At 40.3% G+C, this 20,565-nt stretch overlaps 2 protein-coding genes across 21 annotated transcripts in view; one reads left to right on the top strand and one right to left on the bottom strand.

Annotated features, from left to right (window-relative positions):
• CSTF2 (cleavage stimulation factor subunit 2) overlaps window positions 1-18,975 on the bottom strand; it is a 31,533-nt gene extending 12,558 nt beyond the window's left edge. For 2 of the 5 annotated variants that reach the window (XR_009598863.1, XM_004022476.6), the window contains exons 1-12: window positions 18,819-18,975; window positions 17,611-17,689; window positions 16,881-17,050; window positions 16,056-16,192; window positions 15,170-15,289; window positions 14,939-15,076; window positions 11,043-11,166; window positions 5,407-5,469; window positions 2,597-2,656; window positions 1,813-1,954; window positions 849-1,024; window positions 287-564 (exon numbers count right to left, since the gene is read on the bottom strand). Coding sequence is in view for 3 of the 5 variants with exons in the window: in XM_004022476.6 (XP_004022525.1) it covers window positions 287-564; window positions 849-1,024; window positions 1,813-1,954; window positions 2,597-2,656; window positions 5,407-5,469; window positions 11,043-11,166; window positions 14,939-15,076; window positions 15,170-15,289; window positions 16,056-16,192; window positions 16,881-17,050; window positions 17,611-17,689; window positions 18,819-18,876 (1,545 nt within the window). In the remaining 2 variants the exon portion in view is untranslated. The remainder of the gene's footprint in view (window positions 1-286; window positions 565-848; window positions 1,025-1,812; window positions 1,955-2,596; window positions 2,657-5,406; window positions 5,470-11,042; window positions 11,167-14,938; window positions 15,077-15,169; window positions 15,290-16,055; window positions 16,193-16,880; window positions 17,051-17,610; window positions 17,690-18,818) is intronic. The other 3 variants (XR_009598864.1, XM_004022475.6, XM_012107683.5) reach the window with 2 other exon arrangements.
• Window positions 18,976-19,033: 58 nt separating this feature from the next.
• The window catches only part of SYTL4 (synaptotagmin like 4), a 160,140-nt gene continuing 158,608 nt past the window's right edge, over window positions 19,034-20,565 (top strand). For all 16 annotated transcript variants that reach the window (XR_009598856.1, XR_009598861.1, XR_009598854.1 and 13 more), the window contains exon 1: window positions 19,034-19,615. The gene's annotated coding sequence lies outside the window, so the exon portion shown is untranslated. The remainder of the gene's footprint in view (window positions 19,616-20,565) is intronic.

Genomic DNA, 20,565 nt, shown 5'->3' with positions numbered 1-20,565 from the left:
CTTTTCAAATTATCCATGCCTAGATTCTACCGATGTACACGCTGTCCCTTAAAATCAGGGGCTCTGTTCTGAATGGAATTTGAAATTGTGGGACAAGGTTACACTCATGGACTACACTCCTGGCAGTCAGAAAACCACCACAACCTAAGGAACAGAGAAACAAAAGGAAGGGAGATCCTAATCTTCCCCAACAAGCTCAGAAACCAGAAAGCAGTAATAATCAGCCTCAATAACCAATTCCTGAATAGATCAAGACTTCACATGGAAGTGAGAGTATTACACATACCTGTCTGGATCCCTGGGGTCCAACGGCCCCCATGTTAATTGGACTGGGACCTTGGATTCCACTAGGTATAGGGCCTCTTGGGCCTGGCACTGGGCCCCTTGTATCCATGCTTCTGGCCTCCATTCCTCTGACTTCCATTGCACGAGCCTCCATAGCGCGGGCCTCCATAGCACGGGCCTCCATTGCACGGGCCTCCATTGCACGGGCTTCTAATCCTCTAGCATCTAATCCTCTAGCCTCCATGGCTCGTGCATCTATGCCTCGTGGATCTCTTCCACCTATTAAAAAAAGTTGAAAGAAAAATATTCGGTAGCTACCAACATTTACTGCAAGAAGAACCAATAATCAAAGAAAGACAGAAATCTATTTTCTCCAGTCACATGTCCCCCAGCTACATGAGATTGCTTTCTCCTTCTCAATTTCTCAAATTTGCAGATAAACTTGAAAAATGTTTGCCAACTCTACTGCCCCAGCATTCTGTATCCCAGATTGGAGCCTAAGACAGAGCATTCATCATGAGTCCACAACTACCAGTCAGCTTTGTGACATGGTTTCCCCTCACCTCTGCCATCCAAGGGTGGACCCCTCTGATCTATCATGGGTCCTCTTGGCTCTGCCATTAGAGGTCTGGGCTCAGTTAATGGCCCTCCCCTCATCTCATGTGGGGGTGGGCCACGGCTGTCATGGCCAGGGACATGGTGCATGGGCGGACCCTGATGAGGTGGTCCCAGGTAACCTCTAGAGATGGAGAAAAAAATGTTATATTTTAAAAGAGAACAAAACAACATGAAAAGTGTCAACCAGAAGATCACTAAGTAAAAATTAGATAAAGAACTGATACAAACATCAGTCTGCAAATTCTAAGAGAATAACACAAAACAGATCAAAGACAAACTATAGAGATGTAAACCCATGTATTTCAGAATTTCATATTTTGTCAGGGAACTCATATTAAGGAGGAATTAGTGGATATTCATTATATATAATGAATACACAGTATGGTGCTTAAGAACATGGGTTACTGTATAGGTTCAAATCTGGGCTTTATCACGTATTAGTTGTGTTGATCTTCAGCACATTTGCTTAACTTCTTGATGCCTTGGTTTCTTCATCTGTAACATGGGACTGATATTAGTATCAACCTCAGGGTTAGTATCAATAACAGGGTTGTTGTGTAGATTTAATGAAATAATCTCAATAAAGTATTCAAGTATTCAAAGCAGATTCAGAGTCATAAACCCCATTAATATCCATTATTATTATTATTGCTATTATTAGTAGCTTTTTCCCAGTCTGATATGTCTGCTAGAATTTCTAATTCCTGAGGATGAAGTAGCAACGGTTAGTTCAAAATGACATACTTCAACTACAAATTCTGCCCAGCAAGTGCTTCGTTTCGGACAGTGGTCGTGAATATTTATCTTTTGAAATAAGCAAACAGGCACAAATGGTATAAGAAGACTTTGTTCTCAAAGCAAGGGAAAATTCTAATTCCTCCAATCTTTTTCTTCTGTGTCAGGGCTTACCTAGGTTCTACCTCTCCAGTTACAGAAAGTAAAGTGCCTCCACGTGGGTCATTTGGAGCATCTCCCAACAGACCTCGAGGCGTTGGGACGTTGGCAGGCAAGGGCCCACGCTGCATAGCTGCTCTGGGGTCTTGCATTGGCACTGACAGGGAAACAAACGGGGAGTTACTGCTGTGAAGGACACATATGGCAACAAGGAATGACTCTACCACTGACAACGTAGTTCAGACACTGTAGAGTGGATGAAAGCTCACCACAGCAGAGTCCTCTTGCAGCTCAAGAACAGAAGCAGGGTATAGGCAGAATCTGTGCCAGGTCAGAGGTATGGATGGAATTATATAAAGAGCAAACTGGGGAGCAACCTGCCAAGGCCTAGCACTGCAATCTGAAGAAGAAACTTGGGCCCATGGTTTTGCTTAGAATCAATCTTAGTTCAAGGACCAGAGCCACAAAAGTTAGGGTCTGGGCATATGTGAACACTGCCATGGCTCTGTGAGAACTGGCTGTCTCCTTACAGACTGCTATTCCATCCAAGCCTCCTGACACCAGTAGGGAGGGAGTACAGCCTCAGACAGATGCCCATATCCTCCATGTTCTCTGCCCTGTGTGAAGACATCAATCTTAGGCCTGTGGCCCCAAGAGGAAAAAACAAACAAACAAACAAACCCCAAACGCTACCCTTTTGGGTTCTGAACGCGAGGATGACTGCCGAGCAGTCCTTATCCTCTCAATGTCCCACCCTGAACATCACAAGCAAAAGGAAACCCGCAGATACAATGGGTACCTTGAACTCGCTCAATTGATGCAGGCCCGGTGGGTCCCACGGGCGAGTGCTGTACAGTTCCTAAGTGAGCAGCAAGTTCAAAAGGAGAAAGAGCAGACACTTAAAATAGCTTGCACACACACATGCAGAAGCATACAGACACTGGAGATTTATTCATAGTATCAGTTAAAAAGTTAAGAGGTCATTAGCTTGCCTTGGGCTATAAAATCTTCCTAAACTATATGATCTGAAACTGTCCTGCTTTGATGAGATTGCTTCCTAAGGTAAAACCTGTAGGCCACTGATTTTATCTGGGCAGGAATAACCAGCCACTTGTAATTTTCACCTCTGCTACTAGGATTCCCCTTAAATCTTATGATACTATGAAAAAAAGAAACAAAATATAAAACAGATGCTACTGAATCTCTAGTTAGGCAAAGAAGGCAAACATATTTTCATAAGCAAAAAATGGAAGAAATCGCAGTGAATCTGGAAGGCAAGATTTATTCTGGAAAAGCCCATAACAAAAGTGGGACAGTATTACTTCTATCATACTTTAAGGCACAAAAATTTCTGCTATCAAATGGGGAAATACAGTGAATGAACTTTAGATAAAGAAAGAGAACATCACTCCTCAAGAAGTACTCAACCACTGTAAGTTTTCGATAAACAAACACCACGACATCGTTAAAGACTAATAAGATGACAGGGCACCAATGTTAAACTAAGGCAGCAGAAGGCAAGAAGTCTCTTCTTAAACATCTCACTGTCTCTTTCCACCTTTACAAATGTTCAAAAGAAGTTCGGATTGCAGGAAAAGAATGACAAACTGGGTACAAACGAAAGATTCTTGCTTCTTCTGCTGGGTACTAAAGGAAAACTAGGAAGGAAAGTCTCATTTTCTCTCTTCATGAATACATCCTTGATATACCTTCAAAACTCAACTCATTTCCCTTTGTTAACTTTTGACCAGAAAGGTGAAGATAACTACATCAAGAGGGAAGATGTCTTATGGAAGTATGTATTAAACAAAGTTTGATTTATTCATGGCTGGGGAAGAGGCAAAGGTATGACTGAATCTCTAATTCCTTCTTTCTAAGTATTCAAAGCAGAAATACTTTGTGACACATAGTACTGATAGTGGCCGAGCTGGGTAGGGCACAACAGCACAAAAGCATGGGCTGCTCAGATGAGGTGTTTGGAAGAAAGCTTGTTCCACTGTTAACAGCCTGACAAAATTATGCATTGTCACTTATAAACCACAGACGAGGAGTACAGTGCATAGACTTTTATCTTAGTATTTTGCTTTTAAAAAAAAAAGGGTTTGGGGGAATTCCCTGGCAGTCCAGTGGTTAGGACTCAGTGCGTTTAATGAGATGGCCTGGGTTCAATCCCTGGTTGGGGAATTAAGATCCCCCAAACCATGGGGCATAGCTAAAAAAAAAATTAAAAACTAATTCAAAAATGGGTTTTACTTATAGACCACATGCTATTAAGTAATTTAAGCTTCCCTATACTTATCCAAAGCAGTTCTTTCTAATCACAAGGACACAATGAACAAGAATATGTGCTTAGTCACTCAGTTGTGTCCAACTCTTTGCAACCCCATGGACTACAGCCCACCAGGCTCCTCAGTCCATGGGATTTCCCAGGCAAGAAGACTTGAGTGGGTTGTCATTTCCTCCTCCAGGGGATCTTTCTGACCCAGGAATCGAACCCAGCTCGCTCACTCTCTCGCATTGTAGGCAGATTCTTTACCATCTGAGCCACCAGGGAAGCCCATGAATTAGAATAGCATACATTAAAAAGCATTTTTGGAAGTTAATAGAAGCAGTGTGGACTGACAGAAAGAGGAGAGATTTTAGAGTCAGAGACTTTGGAATCTTAGTTCTGCAACTTATTAGCTGGAAGAGAAGACGAGTGCACCAAGCCCAGTCTACATTATTCAGATACCAGTGTTTACTTACCTTGTCCCCTTGAGAAAGTAACTTAGAACTCTGAGCTTCCGGCTCTTCACCTGAAAACTGAAGTGCTGCCACCCCCGCGATCCCCCCTGCCCCAACTCCCAAGGTTGTTTATAAAAACTAAAGTGCGTGGCCTAGAGGATGCACTCAGTTTTATTGTTAGTTCCCTCTGTTTTTATTTTTTTTTCCTCGCTTCCCAATGTTGGTTTCAAACAAATCACTGCATTCTTTTTCTTCAAACTTCAGTAATAGAAATCACGTGGTGATGTTGGAGTGGCTGTTGCTGTGGTGGAATCCAGTGTTACTACCACAGTATAACATACACTTACCGAGCAGGCATCTCAGACCTTTGATTCCCAGCCCTCACTCCCCCAGTTTTCTCTGGGGTTTAATTTTAGTCTTCCACATATTTAGCCATATGTTACATGCTCATCACTAAAATTCCTTACTCAGCTCTCCATAGAGGCAGAGAGAACATGTGAGTAGAAGTATTAAACTACCCGGAAAATGCGATATAAGTTAAATAGAAACAAAGGATTCATTTGCTTCATCATTAATTCTTGTAGAGTTGGGCTCTAAATCACTTGACAGTGCTGTCCAACAGAATTTTCTGCAGTGATGGGAACGTTCTATATCTGCAATATCCAGTATGGTACCCTAGCCATATGCAGCTCCTGAGCACTTAGAAGGCAGCTAGTGTACGTGAGGAACTGAGTTTTAGATTTCACCTAATTTCCATTTAATTCCATTTAATTAATTTCACATTTGAATAGCCACGTGTGGTTTCTGTTCTGGCTGCCATATCAGTGCAGATATAGAACATTTCCATGTCTATTACACATTAATTGGATATTAGTATTTATTTACCTTGTCCCCGCTCCATGGACACTGGTCCACTTCCTGGCATTCCAACCTGGGCCTGCATTCCTCCTAGAAGATAAACGGCAGGAAAGTAAACATAAAGACAGTAGGGGAAAAATTTGGACACTGGCTGAGTTAACAAATTTCCTCTTTCTGCCCCACAAGCAGAAACCTACAAAGGAGGATCATTAACTACCACTAAACAATGGATTTATACAGAAGATGGGAGTTTGTTAGTGTACTGAAGCTTCAGTGACAGAAAAGTGAATTATGTGAGATTAAGTAAGATTAAGCAAGTTAAGATTAAGATTCTTAATCTTACTCATTACCAAAATCTTGGCAGGGGGTTCTGTAATACAGCATAATGGCACATACTTCCTCCCACAAGAGGTAGTACTGTTCCCAGGGTACTCTGTATTATAAATCTGTGAGTATACTGTTTCAGTGGTGACAAAGATTTGTGGGGGCACAGCGGGCATTTTATGAGAAGCTGACAGGTATACTATTAATAGATGTCCTGCAAAGTGTGAGACAGTTCTATCAAACTGAGCATTACTCTATCTTGCAAAACTTTCATGTCTTGCTGAATATTCACATAAATGAAAATCTTTTTACAACCGTCTGAACTTAGAACTTGTCTGTTTTATTTGTAAGCAAAGAGCTTCTTTGCCCTGTTTTTACACCAACACATACACACACTGAATTTTCCAAAAACGCAATTACTGAGTATTATGGGTACTGTCTCTTGTTAATAACTTTACCAAGAGTTTTCATTTTCACCATTCAGAAAATCACATCATCAATGTCAATGGTCCTTGTGGTATCTGAATTGCAAAACATACCTGGATCTGTCTTTTATAGTATAGGTGCAAGCATCTGTTATTTTTTGTTTTCTAGTATACTTTTGCTTAAATACTTGCATATTTATAATATTTTTTATTATACGTTAATTTCCTTTTACTTCCCCCTTATATTATAGTTAGGGTACCTATACCGAATTTTCTTGGAAACCATGTTAAGTATGTTATGTCATCTGTACATTTCATTTTAGGATAGTAAAGCATCACTGTAAGATATCTGTTACAAAAAGGAGTCACTGTGTCTAACAGTGTTGAGAATGACAGGTCTGCTCTAACCAGCAGGGGTATGATTGCTATACAGACTAAACATATACCATAAGTACTTGTCTGGTCCTTCCCACACAGCAGTAATTTTCTTTTCCTCAAAACAGTAATATTTGCTGCGAAAGGGGAGAAAAGACAGGCTGAACTATTTGCAGTTCTGTAATAGTTAACTAAAATACCCAAGTACATGTCACATTCTCCTATCCCATTTAACATGTCAGGCACCAAAGAGCCATGAATTGAGAACCTGAATCTGTGCTACCTCTAACAATGTTACTAAGTAATTGTCATTTTAGACAACTGATTTGATAAAATTAACATAGCCTCCAGGCTTGCTCATCTGTACAGGGAATGAGTATCTTCTCAGAACGTGGTCCCCAGACAAGCAGCATCAGCATCACCAAGAATGTGTCAGAACTGCAAAGCTCAGAGCCCTACCTCAGACCTGCTGAATTAGAAAGTCTGGGTGTGGAGACCAGTAATCTGTGTTTTAATAAGCCCTTCAGGTGAAGCTAATGCACATTAACATCTGAAGTCTAAATGATTTCAAAGTTCTCTTTTAGCTATAACATGCTATGATTTATTCAGACCACTCACCAAAACAATACAAAGATTTAGGATCTGAGGTAAGCAGTAGCAGAAGGCATCATGGGCCTAATTTCTCATTACACTATCACATAACGGTACCTTTGTTTATATGGGTTAGCTTCCCAGAAGTGGAACTGGTGGGTTAAATAAAGTATACACGAATTTTTAATGTGAGACTATTAAAAAGATGAAAAACTTCACATTTCCACTAGCAATGTATAGTATCACTCCCTCCACCAAGTGTCATCTCTGAAAACTTTTGCTTGTCTGCTAGGCTCAAGTATAATGAAATCTTGTTATTTAATTTGTAATCCCCTGAAAAGAAACGAACGTTTTTGTTGCCATCTGGATTTGCTCTTCTATGAAGTGCCTACTCATTTTCTTTGCTTATTTTTCTACTAGTTTGTTTCCCTTTTTCAGCTACTGTCAAAGAGCTTCTTCAAAACTTGTGAAGTTTTAATAACTTTAGAACTATAAATGCTACAAACTCATTAAAAAAAAAACTTGAAAATTCAATTAAATTCCTTTTACACTTATTTTACGTTTCTAATACTCTGCTGCTGCTGCTAAGTTGCTCCAGTTGTGTCCGACTCTGTGCAACCCCATAGACGGCAGCCCACCAGGCTCCCCTGTCCCTGGGATTCTCTAGGCAAGAACACTGGAGTAGGTTGCCATTTCCTGGCTCCTCCATCCATGGGAGTTTCCAGGCAACAGTACTGGAGTGGTTTGCCATTGCCTTCTCCATCTAATACTCTAGAACTAGCAAAGTTCCTTTATTCTTTAATAAGGTGCTAAGGATATTCACTTTCCTTTAAATACTGCTTTCACTATCTCCCCACACACTTTTTAATGGAGTGTATTACTTTTTGTTGTATTTTTGATAATTTATAAATTTCTTTTTTTTCCTCTTTAATTCAAGGATTACCAAGACTATGCTCCTTAACTTTAAAAGGTTTTTTAAATTATTTATTCCTATCTTTATTGGCTTATAAGCAAAGAATGCAGCATGTAAAATCTCTACATATTAAAACTTGTTTTTATTTTTTTCCCACTCCAGTGTTCTTGCCTGGAGAATCCCAGGGACAGGGGAGCCTGGTAGGCTGGTGTCTATGGGGTCGCACAGAGTCGGACACGACTGGCGCAACTTAGCAGCAGCAGCAGTCACTTTTTAATGATGTGAGTATATTTTCTAGTCAAAATATGTAAGGCTCTCTATATATATTAAATCAAGCTTATTGGTTCCATTATTTTATTTCTCAACATCCTTACTTATGTTTTGTCTACAGATGGCAATATTTATACACTGTATGTTAGTAGTTCATGACAATGTTAAGTACAGAAATGGAGAGCAGACATTTTTATAGAAACTTGACACTGCTGTGACATACAAATGCATGATGTGCACTAGGCTCCCTGAACAGGGCATAGACCAGCTTAGGTGCTTCTCAACTCAGTAATGAGTTGCATGTCACAAGTTGCACACTTGCCATGTGTACTAGGACCACGTTACATACAACCTGTGATATTTTAAGATTAGCTAGGAACCTATAACACAAGAAAATATATAAAACACGGAAAACATAGGCAAAACACTCTCTGACAGAAATCACAGCAGGATCCTCTATGACCCACCTCCCAGACTAATGGAAATAAAAGCAAAAATAAAACAAATGGGACCTAATTAAACTTAAAAGCTTTTGCACAATGGAGGAAACTATAAGCAAGGTGAAAAGACAGCCTTCAGAATGGGAGAAAATAATAGCAAATGAAGCAACTGACAAAGAATTTAATCTCAAAATTATACAAGCAGCTCCTGAAACTCAATTCCAGAAAAATAAATGACCCAATCAAAAAATGGGCCAAAGAACTAAACAGATATTTCTCCAAAGACAGACCGATGGATAACAAACACATGGAAAGATGCTCAACATCACTCATTACCAGAGAACTGCAAATCAAAACCACAGTGAGGTACCATCTCACACCAGTCAGAATGGCCTCTATCCAAAATCTACAAATAATAAATGCTGGAGAGGGTGTGGAGAAAAGGGAACCCTCTTACACTGTTGGTGGGAATGCAAACTAGTACAGCCACTATGGAGAACAGTATGGAGATTCCTAAAAAAACTGGAAATAGAACTGCCATATGACCCAGCAATCCCACTGCTGGACATACACACCGAGAAAAGCAGAATTGAAAGAGACATGTGTACCCCAATGTTCATCACAGCACTGTTTACAATAGCTAGGAATGGAAGCAACCTAGATATCCATCAGCAAATGAATGGATAAGAAAGCTGTGGTACATATACACAATGGAATATTACTCGACCATTAAAAAGAATGCATTTCAATCAGTCCTAATGAGGTGGATGAAACTGGAGCCTATTATAGAGTGAAGTAGGTCAGAAAGAAAAACACCAATACAGCATACTAATGCATATATATGGAATTTAGAAAGATGGTAACGATGTCCCTATATGCGAGACTGCAAAAGAGACACAGATGTGAAAAACAGTCTTTTGGACTCTGTGGGAGACGGTGAGGGTGGGATGATTTGAGAGGGTAGCATTGAAACGTGTATATTATCATATGTGAAGCAGACTGCCAGTTCAGGTTTGATGCCTGAGACAAGGTGCTCAGGGCTGATGCACTGGGATGACCCTGGGGGATGGGATGGGGAGGGGGGTTCTGGATGGGGAACACATGTGCGCCTGTGGCTGATTCATGTCAGTGTATGGCAAAAAATACTACAATACTGTAAAGTAATTAGTCTCCAATTAAACTGAAAAAAAAAAAATCCCTTCTCCCATTCCCTGTCAACTTAAGATCTTTAGACTGGTTTCTTTATAAAGCAGAAAAATTTAAATCCAAATTATCACCTATTAGTTGTGTTGCAGTTAATCTAAGCCAGATTAGATAAAATAACAAGTGAGTTTGTTGCATAAAAAACTTTAAATACATGTCATATGTTCACACAGGTGTTTCACATGAGGAATCACTATTCCACCCATAACATTTTTAGTTATGGTTACTGAATGATGAAAAGCTGTAAGTGTAATATTAATTCCTACATACACAATTTTAGTGAACATATTAGTTTTTAAAATTCTTTTTTCCTCTTGTTGTTGTCTCACTATAGTTCATGAAATACAGTGTTACGTTTGTTAAACATAATGGTAACAACACCAGGCATTTTGTTTTTGTTTATTGCCCCCCACCCAACCCATGTACTTTTTAACCTAACCTAACAGTCTCTAGCTTTTAGTGGGAGAACTGAGTCCATTCACATTTAGCAGAATGACTACATGAGACTTTATTCCTTCCACCTTAACTCTATGTTTATTATCATAACTTCACAATGTCGTTTCCTTTTCTCTGTATTTGTTGATTTGGTCTAGTTTCCATTCATTCTATTTTTCCCCTCATTAACTAGGAATTTTGTCATTCTTTGCCTTGCTCTCATAATCAGACATGTAAATTTGTATACAATAAATCAACTATTTGTTCCACCTAGGATATATACTGCCTAGCTACACATTAGTATCAAGATCTCGTTGCCACATCATAATTTTGCTATATACTAGGCCATTTGCTATAACAAAACACTGCTGCTAAGTAGCTTCAGTCATGTCCGACTCTGTGCGACCCCAGAGACGGCAGCTCACCAGGCTCCCCCATCCCTGGGATTCTCCAGGCAAGAACACTGGAGTGGGATGCCATTTCCTTCTCCAATGCATGAAAGTGAAAAGTGAAAGTGAAGTTGCTCAGTCGTGTCAACTCTTAGCGACCCCATGGACTGCAGCCTACCAGGCTCCTCCGTCCATGGGATTTTCCAGGCAAGAGTACTGGAGTGGGGTGCCACTGCCTTCTCCGTAACAAAACACTAGCAAAACACCAAAATGGCAAAGACTCTAAATGAAAACATACCTCCAGGAGCTAAGGAACCAGGGCCAGGTCCTGTTACAGTGGCTGGTATCTGCCCTGGTGCTGCAACTCCAGCCTGCAGGGAAGCTTGCATCAGAGGAGGCGCACCATTGACATGCATTCCACTCTGACCAAGAGAAAAACCAGAGTATGTATATGCCTCTGTGGAGATTCAACATGCAAAGTCTTCAAATGGACAGCACCAAATATTCTACCAAATACCCTTTTCTTACAGCATGTCTAATGCAACATTAGATTTATAACACTTTGAATAGAAGTTGCAATACATACAATGAACCTGGTTACACAGAACATGACTGAGAGAAAACATATTCTAAAAGTAGAGATACACAAGTCTTGTCTGTGCAGTGAGGCCATTTTGTTGTTCAGTGGCTCAGCTGTGTCCAACTCTTTGTGACTCCATGGACTACAGCACACCAGGCTCCCCTGTCCTTCATCACTTCCCAGAGTGTGCTCAAACTCATGTCCATTGAGTCAGTGATACCATCCAACCCTCTCATCCTCTGTCATCCCCTTCTCCCGCCTTCAATCTTTCCCAGCATCAGGGTCTTTTCTAATGAGTCAGCTCTTCGCATCAGGTGGCTAAAGTATTGGAGCTTTAGAATCAGTCCTTCCAATGAATATTCAGGATTGATTTCCTTTAGGATTGACTGGTTTGATCTTCTTGTAGTCCAAGGGACTCTCAAGAGTCTTCTCCAATACCACAGTTCAAAAGCATCAATTCTTTGGCACTCAGCTTTCTTTAGGGTCCAACTCTCACATCCATACATGACTACTGGAAAAACCATAGCTTTGACTAGATGGACCTTTGTTGGCAAAATAATATCTCTGCTTTTTAATACGCTGTCTAGGTTTGTCCTAACTTTTCTTCCAAGGCCATATATAGCACCTATTGTCAACTTCAAGACCAGGGCCTGGCAGTAAGAGGTTTTTTTTTTTTTTTTTTTTTTTTATAAGTGCCTTGAAACGAAGAGGAAAGAATTTAGGACTTTTTCCTTTTAAAAACAGAACTGTTTGCAGTCTATATTTTTAAGGTGAAAAAAATTTTTTGACCATTCTTTTCTCATCACTTTCCTTAGATACAATTCTTATTCGAAGGGAATGTAAAAAACAAAACAATTTAATGCTACATTAAAGCTCCTGGAGGGAAAGGGAATGTTATGTTTTCATCTGTGTATTTCCAAGAGAACTGAGGAGTCCCTTGGAATAGAAAGAGCTCAATAAATACAGAATAAAACTAAAGGATACAAATATTTTAAAAATCACATGGTCTCAGAGAACACACACGAAACTCTAGAACAGAAAAAAGAAAACTGTATAGTGAGGTGGTTAAGAGAAAACAGGCTATGAGGACAGATAGAACCAGGTTCAGATCCTGGATTTGCCACTTAGATTGTTATTTTTGGAGCAGTTAACCTCTCTGGATCTTAATTTATTTCTGCATTTACTGAATCAGAGCACAGGTTGGTAAACTATGACCCATGGGGCCAAATTTGGCTCACTGCTTGGTTTCATAGATAAAGTTTTACCAGAACACAATCATGCACATTTGTTTACGTATTCCCTGTGGTTCATTTCATACTCCAATGGCAGAGTTGGGTAATCAAGACAGATCCCATGGCCTGCAAAGCTGCCCCCAAATTTACTATCTGGCCATTTAGAAGATGTTTGCTGACCCTTACCATAAACCTTTGTATGAGTCATCCAAGTTGTTTACCTCTGCCAATCTAACAGGTGAAAAATGGTAGCTTATTGTATTTCATTCATATTTATCTTGTTTTGAAGTTGAACAGTTTTCACACATTTAATATATATCTGCATTTCTATCCTTATGAACAGTTCATGTCCATTGCATAGTTTTCTACTGGGTTACTGGCAAATTTCTTACTAATTTATTTGAGGTCTTTTTCGTCGTTGTTTATTGTGAAAAATTCCAGATATATGTTATAGAGAGAATAAAATAACCATACATCTTAGGAAACATATTCAGTCAGTTCAGTTGCTCAGTCATGTCTGACTCTTTGTGACCCCATGGACTGCAGCATGCCAGGCTTCCCTGCCCATCACCAGCTCCCAGAGCTTGCTCAAACTCATGTCCATTGAATTGGTGATGCCATCCCACCATCTCATCCTCTGTCGTCCCCTTTTCCTCCCGCCTTTAATCTTTCCCAGCATCAGGGTCTTTTCCAATGAGTCAGTTCTTCACATCAGGTGGTCAAAATGCTGGAGCCTTAGCTTCAGCATCAGTCCTTCCAATGCACATTCAGGAGTGATTTCCTTTAGGATTGACTGGTTTCATGTCCTTGCTGTCCAAGGGACTCTCAAGAGTTTTCTCCAACACCACAGTTCAAAAGCATCATTTCTTTGGCCCTCTGCTTTCCTTAGGGTCCAACTCTCACATCCACACATGACTACTGGAAAAGCCATAGCTTTGACTAGAAGGACCTTTGTTAGGAAACTAACATCTCTGCTTTTCAAAATGCTGTCTAGGTTTGTCACAGCTTTCCTTCCAAGGCGCAAGCGTCTTTTAATTTCATGGCTGCTGTCACCATCTGCAGTGATTGTGCAGCCCAAGAAAATAAAATCCATCACTGTTTCCATTTCTTCCTCCATCTATTTGCCGTGAAGTGATGGGACCTGGATGCTATGATCTTAGTTTTTTGAACAATGAGTTTCAAGCCAGCTTTTTCACTCTCCTCTTTCACTTTCATCAAGAGGTTCTTTAGTCCCTCTTTGCTTTCTGCCTTAAGGGTGGTGTCATCTGCATATCTGAGGTTATTGATATTTCTCCCTGCAATCTTAATTCTGGCTTCTGCTTCATCCAGCCCAAGGAAACATATTATATATATACACACATATACATATATGTGTATACATATATATATATACACATATACATATACAATTGAAATCTCTCATAGGTCTTCCCTGGTTGCATCCTGTATCTCCCTCTTAAGACAACCACGGAACAATTCTGATGGATGTTTTAAAATTTTATGTAAACAATTACATATTGAACATATTCTTTGCAACTCACTCAACATGCTTTTGGGATATGTACAGACACATACATCCCATATTTTGGAAATACATCCACATTTACTTATTTTCACTTCTGTATGGCATTACATTTTTGAGTTATCTGTGTTGATAGCATGTATCTTAGTTCACCTTAACTGCTACATGAAACTACATTCTGAAAGTTATTCATGGTGACACAATGTATTTTATTGAACTGTTATAGAGTATTTCATTAAATAAACACACTTTTTCCATTCTTCCATTGTTATACATTTAGGATGTTTCCAATTCTCACTATTATAAAGTGGTGATAAACATTCTAGAACAGGACTACCTTAAGTAGTCAGCCTGCAGTGCATCGTGTGTGTGGCAAATACTTTTTTCCAATTTTTTGTTTGTCTCTGGTGTTTATCTCTTTTTCTCCATACAGGATTTTTCAGTTTTCAAATATATTGATTTTCATGGCTTCAAGGTTTTGTGTCACACTTAGAAAATTAGCTTCACTTTTTTCATCCGTAAGAATGGAGATAAGAGTGCCAACATTATACAATGCTCTAATTATTAAATGAGATAATGTCTATGGAAGAACAAAGTGCCAACCACAGTGCCATGCATGCATACACACAAAATTAGCTTATAAAAAAGGACATAAAGCAAGGATCTTTGTTTTACAAACTTGGCACCAAATGTCTTCATTCAGATGTCATGTACTATGCAACCTTGTTAACTGTTTTTATGCCTGGAAATAGAAATTATCATCTCTGGCTGTTGAACATTCTTCCTTCAATATACCTTTCTAAAATGAAAATGACATTTTCAAGGCAAATTTTAAAAAATGTTAAGGGATAAAATCTTACCAAAGTCTGGGCCTGAGGTGTCTGAGGATTCTGCTGGTTCATTGACACACTGGATCCTGAGCCAGGTCCGGCACTGTGGACTGTCTGAGGGTTGCCTGCAATCAGCGTAGGGATATTTGTCTGGCGATGCAGAATTTTCTAAAAAGTGAGAAGACAAATCTATATGCTATCTATTTCTTTCCTACTCATGGTTTACCTTAGCATTTCCATAAAACAACCAGAAGCACTTACCAAGGCAATTTCTGGATCCACAATTCTCATGACTACCTGTGCTTGTAGCAAAGCATAAGCCAGTTGAGGGTTCTGAAGCAGCATGTTCCGTGCTTCTTGAGGACTATTCTGGACACAGAGCTGTGAAGATAAACAGATTCATCATTAGGTTCAATACTTATTACTCAGAAATTGACAGTGATTTAGAGCTATTCTCATCTGAGAAATGTAATATGCAAGAGGCTTTTAAAGCTATTACTGGGACTTTCCTGGGGGTCTCCTGGTTAAGAATCCACCTGCCAATGCAGGAAACATTGGTTCCATCCCTGGTCCAGGAAGATTCTACATGCTGCAGGGCAACTAAGCCTATGTGCCACAACTCCTGAGCCCACATGCTCTAAAGCCCATGCTCTGCAACATCAGAAGCTGGCACACTGCAACTAGAAGAGCCCCACTTGTTGCAACTAGAACAAGCCCATGCAGCAATGAAGACCCAGCACAGCCTTGGATAATTAATTACTGTTTTAAAAAGAAGCAATTATCAATTTTTACATAGCACAGAAAATCTTGGGCATGGTAGGCCAGAATAGGAGAAGGTATTTCAAATACCATAATACCACCATTTAGGGAAAAAAGCCACATTTTAACATCTACATATGGTATCTATGGGCCACAAAAACCCAGCCAGATTGTGTAGGTGTGTCTGTGCACAAAAAATAGAAAACTCTTTGTATGAAATATATAATACACTGTGTACATGTGGAATATTGAAGGTGTAAGAAATGTTGGTCAACAGGCACATCTACTACTTGAGCTCAGGATATCATTTCCATTAACTTATCAATGATTCCTTGAAGAGTTGATATGACAAAATATGATTTCATCATAACCTAATCCCTCCTCCCACCTTCATCTGTTTCATCAGCTCAAACATCTGCTCTGGTGGAAGGCTGGCAACTGCTTTGCTAATGGACTCTGGGGCATCCTCAGGACTGATGGTCTCTCCATAAGGTGACTCAATGACAGGGGCACCAGTTCCAAGGCCTGATTGGGAAGAAGGTACAAAAATGTTAAGGAGGTAAAACAAAGAGCTAAATCATTTCATGTATCTACTTTCCAAGGCTGCTGTAAGAACTTGTTGATAACTTTAAATTTTCTGGAGCCTAGAAATAAGTGATTTGCAAATATTTTATTTCTGTGAAGTAAAGTCACAGAGTGTATTTTCTGTTCTCTGATGAAAGTTGAGACCAAGAGCATACAGGTGAACAGTGTTAACCTAAATTAGGGACTAGGCATATCCATTTCCTTTCACAAGTCGTTTCAGAAGCAAAAGGTTCAAACAGAAAAAGTTCTAATTTCAAAATGGAGTTTTTGGATCTATTACCTTGTGAAAAAGCCATGAGAATGCCTTGGTATTCCCACCAGTTACAGATCTGGCAACATAATTACAGGAGTGGCAAACACTAATGACAGTTAACATGATTTACGGCTTGGTAAGCCTGAAATTCATCTTCAACTGGAAATTAACTCCTTGGAAATGGAAGGGCTTAAGCCAATTTTACCTTATTTCTCAAAGATACACACACACTTCCCTAATGCAGGCACTTTAGGTAGGTCAAGTAAAAAGGCTGATAACCATTTCAACAGATACTAAAACATATCATTAAGTGGGAAATCTTCATTGCTACATCTTTACTAACTCATGTTATATACAGCTTGGATGTATACTCACTCTTCAGCTCTTCTTTGTTCTTTTCGCTGGCAGCATTGTCCACTCGAAGTGCTCTCCCACTAAATTCACGGCCATTTAGGTTTCGCATGGCACTAAGTGCTGTCTCCTGGTCTTGGTATTCACAGAAGCCATAACCTTTTGGCTTTCCTGTCTCCCTATCATAAACCAACCTGGAGAGCAGAAGCAAGCGTCAGGTACAAATGTTACAAACACATAGGGTTCCTACTACCATTACTATTGTTTTAGTCGCTAAGTTGTATCCAATTCTTTTGTGACCCCATGAACTGTAACCCACCAGGCTCCTCTGTCCATGGGATTTTCCAGACAAGAATACTGGAGTGAGTTGCTATTCTCTCCTCCAGGGGATCTTCCCAACCCAGAGACTGAACCCAAGTCTCCTGCATTGGCAGGTGGATTCTTTAGCACTGGGCTACCTGGGAAGCCCCTCCCACTACCACTGCCTTGTAATTTGGTCTAGGTAAGACAAATAACCCCATTGCTCTGTCCCACTGAAACATTGTTTACACGTCTTTTTAATTGAAAACAATGTATCTTAGTAAACATGAATGTGAGTCCTATGGTATGCGAATCTCAATGAAGCTGTTACAAACTAACAAAGAAGAAGAATGCATGTGAAAACTCATCAGTAAAAACCTTGCCATTATTACTAAGGGCCAAGTCTGTGGTGATTCTTAAGAAACTTCCGCCAAGTAGTAAAAGGGGATCTCACCTGAAACTAACAACAGGTCCAACCTCAGAAAAGATGTCCTTTAACTGCTCTTCAGTAGCCTCATAAGGAATGTTCCCCACTAAGGAAGAAAATAGATAACATAACAAAAGTCTGATTTTTCTAACCTAGATCTTTAGTGACAAAGTATCTGAATATATCACTGACAATGTAACAGCTGGTTCAAATACAATGATCCTTCAACCTCAGTTCCCTGGTAGTCCGTTAGATAAGATTTTAATTCTGGCTGCTGACTTCAATTACAAGAGAAGTAAACCACTGAGACTGGACACAAAAGAAGAAGGCACTCTTTAAGTATCAGTTCTCAGACTAGACTGACAAGTGTTAGATTTCCCTTAACTATGGTGAGAATAAATACTTAGGCATTGGTATTTATATGAAGTTAAGTTTTATCATTAACTACTAAAAATGTCAATATTATAATTTTCAAAGCTGGCACATGTCTTTATTTTCACATATACATGCACTCAAAAGAGAATGACCATGAGTGTACTAGAGGATGTTTAAAAAATATTCTGTTGTAAAACAACTATAACAAAAAATATTGGGAACTATTTCCTCACGTTTCTTCCAAAAGATGCTTTAAAATCACCACGCGTACTTAAAAAAAACAACAACAAACTTATTTCGGCTGAAGATTACTCAGAATAGACTCGACCCTCTTTAAAATTTCTTCAACGTGGTTTTAATCGTTCGTTCATTCATTCATTCTTTCATTTACAATCCACCTTAAGACGCCAGGTAGCCACTACTACTAAACACGAACTAAAATGTAACCAGTAAAAAGCAGAGGATGAAAGCCCTTATGAGAGGGCGGGAAGTGAACACAGGCTCTAATACCCTCAGCACACAACCTGTATTCTAGTTAGAGGGTGAGAAGTACCACAGGACAGTTGCCATGATCCCTCGCTTCTGGCTAATAATTGAAGCTCATGAAAAGAGAAACGCATAGAAGCTAAACGGTAGTTTTTTACAACACTGTAGTTTTTGCTGAGAGACCTTGGGGGAAGGGATGCATCACTTTGATCACGAGTCTATCAGGCTAGGGGCCCCACAGGATAGGCAGGTCGAGCTGTAAGCCCGACCTACGGCTCCCATGGCGATTTCTGAGGCGCAGGGAGGGGATTCCCCGCCGCTCCCAGTCTTTTTCTGTCCCTCCCCGATGCTTGGTTCCTCAGAATTCCTCTCACCGAACACGGAACGTAGAGAACGGTCCACCGCAGGGTCTCTTACAGTCAAACCCGCCATCGCTTTTTCCGGCGGCTTCCGGTGCGCCGAAGACTTCTGGACAGCGCTCGAGCCCAGCGCGGAACACACTTCCCTACGGCCCGTGAGCCGGAAGCGCCTGAGCCGGAGGCGCTGGGGCCGGATGGACGCAGGGTCCCTCCCTCGGCGTCATTCCGTCACAATCGGCACGTATTACTTCCACTGGAGCACTAGGGCCCCCGCCCTGTCCCCCTGTCCCCATACCCCGCTTGAGAGTAACCCTGTTCTGAGCTAGAGCTCGGTTAATTTGAAGGCTTTTAGTATATAGAATTTCTTATTATTCATTTTTTCCTTAGGCTAACGCAAGTAATTGCTGACCCCAAAAATGATGGTGGCGGCGGCTTTACCATAGTAACAGGGAAGTCATTTGATAAACAACCCTGGCACTTTAACTTTAGTTCCTCCCTGTTAGGGAAGGGAAACGCGTGGCCCCGCCCCAGCGGCGTGAGTTTTATTCTTTTGCAAAAGCTGTGAACGTTCGGACTGAGAGAAAGAGTCGAGGCATCCTAGAGAATGAGGGTTGCTCAGTGTCAAGGCGTCAACATAGCTGAGGATATGGGGAAGTAAAAACAGAACAAATTTGCCTGCTTTCATGTAGCCTTTGGGCTCCCTGTGCTTGGTGGTGAGGGGGCGGGGCGACGGAGGATGCTGGCAGGCAGGGTATCAGAAAACATCGAAACTGGAAGTATCTTTGATCCCTGGTACACAGCAAGCAGCTAAGGTATGATTTTAACTCGGGTTGCTTTGGCTCCAGAGGATGAATGTTTATGTGATGTATCTACTACTTTCAAATATAACTCAGAATTTTAATGGCGTAACTTGAAATCATTTTTGGGAAAGAACTTAAGAGCATAGGGCCTGGTGATGGTGGATCAATGGCTCATAATAACGAACCACGAAGAACAGATTGAGGCACCACGGCTTGTTCTGCCTTCAGCCATTTGTGGAGAATAGACTGTTGGTTCTGTCACTTCATCAACCACTCCTATTGATTAAAAAAGAAGAGATGTGTACAAGAGATATTTCCTAAGCTTTTTTGGGGGGAGGGGTTTCAGATACAGGCTAGATACCTGTGACCCTACATCTCATTGCTATTGTCCATGATTGTCTTTTCCCTTCATTGCTTCACTCCCAGAGAGGCACATTTGTTTTGCCTCCAGTTTGCAGCAAAATGAAGATAGAAGGTGTTGTCTGATGCTGTTATAGGTATAACATCTCAGAGAATCATGGAATGACATCCCCCTCTGAAAGGTAGCAACTTCTGGATAGACATCTTTTCATGGAAAAGATTCAAAATAGCTCTTGTAGCATTATCTAAGTTAAGAAAATCCTCTAGGAGGCCTGCAGACCTAAGGTAACTCGGGACCCTCAGAGAGCACCTGAATGTTGACACAGATCCTGGTCAGTATCTGGCTATGGGTACCAATTGCCTTGCTTTCCAGAAAGAAACATCATTCCTAGGTTTTGCACACTGGTTCTGCACCAGTGTTTATACTTTCTGAGAATGTTTGAGGGTTCAGCTCTGAGGCTACTCTACAGATAATTGTCTAATCCATCAAAACTGACTGTTCAGTCTTTCGGTTTTAGCATTTTCATTTTTTATTTCTTATCTAACTACTTTTCTTAATTCATGCTCAATGAATATATTTTCTGTATTCCTTTCCCAGAATC

This window comes from Ovis aries, chromosome X (genome assembly GCF_016772045.2).
Source record: "Ovis aries strain OAR_USU_Benz2616 breed Rambouillet chromosome X, ARS-UI_Ramb_v3.0, whole genome shotgun sequence".
Lineage (NCBI taxonomy): Eukaryota > Metazoa > Chordata > Mammalia > Artiodactyla > Bovidae > Ovis > Ovis aries.
This window is presented reverse-complemented; position numbering and strand designations above follow the sequence as displayed.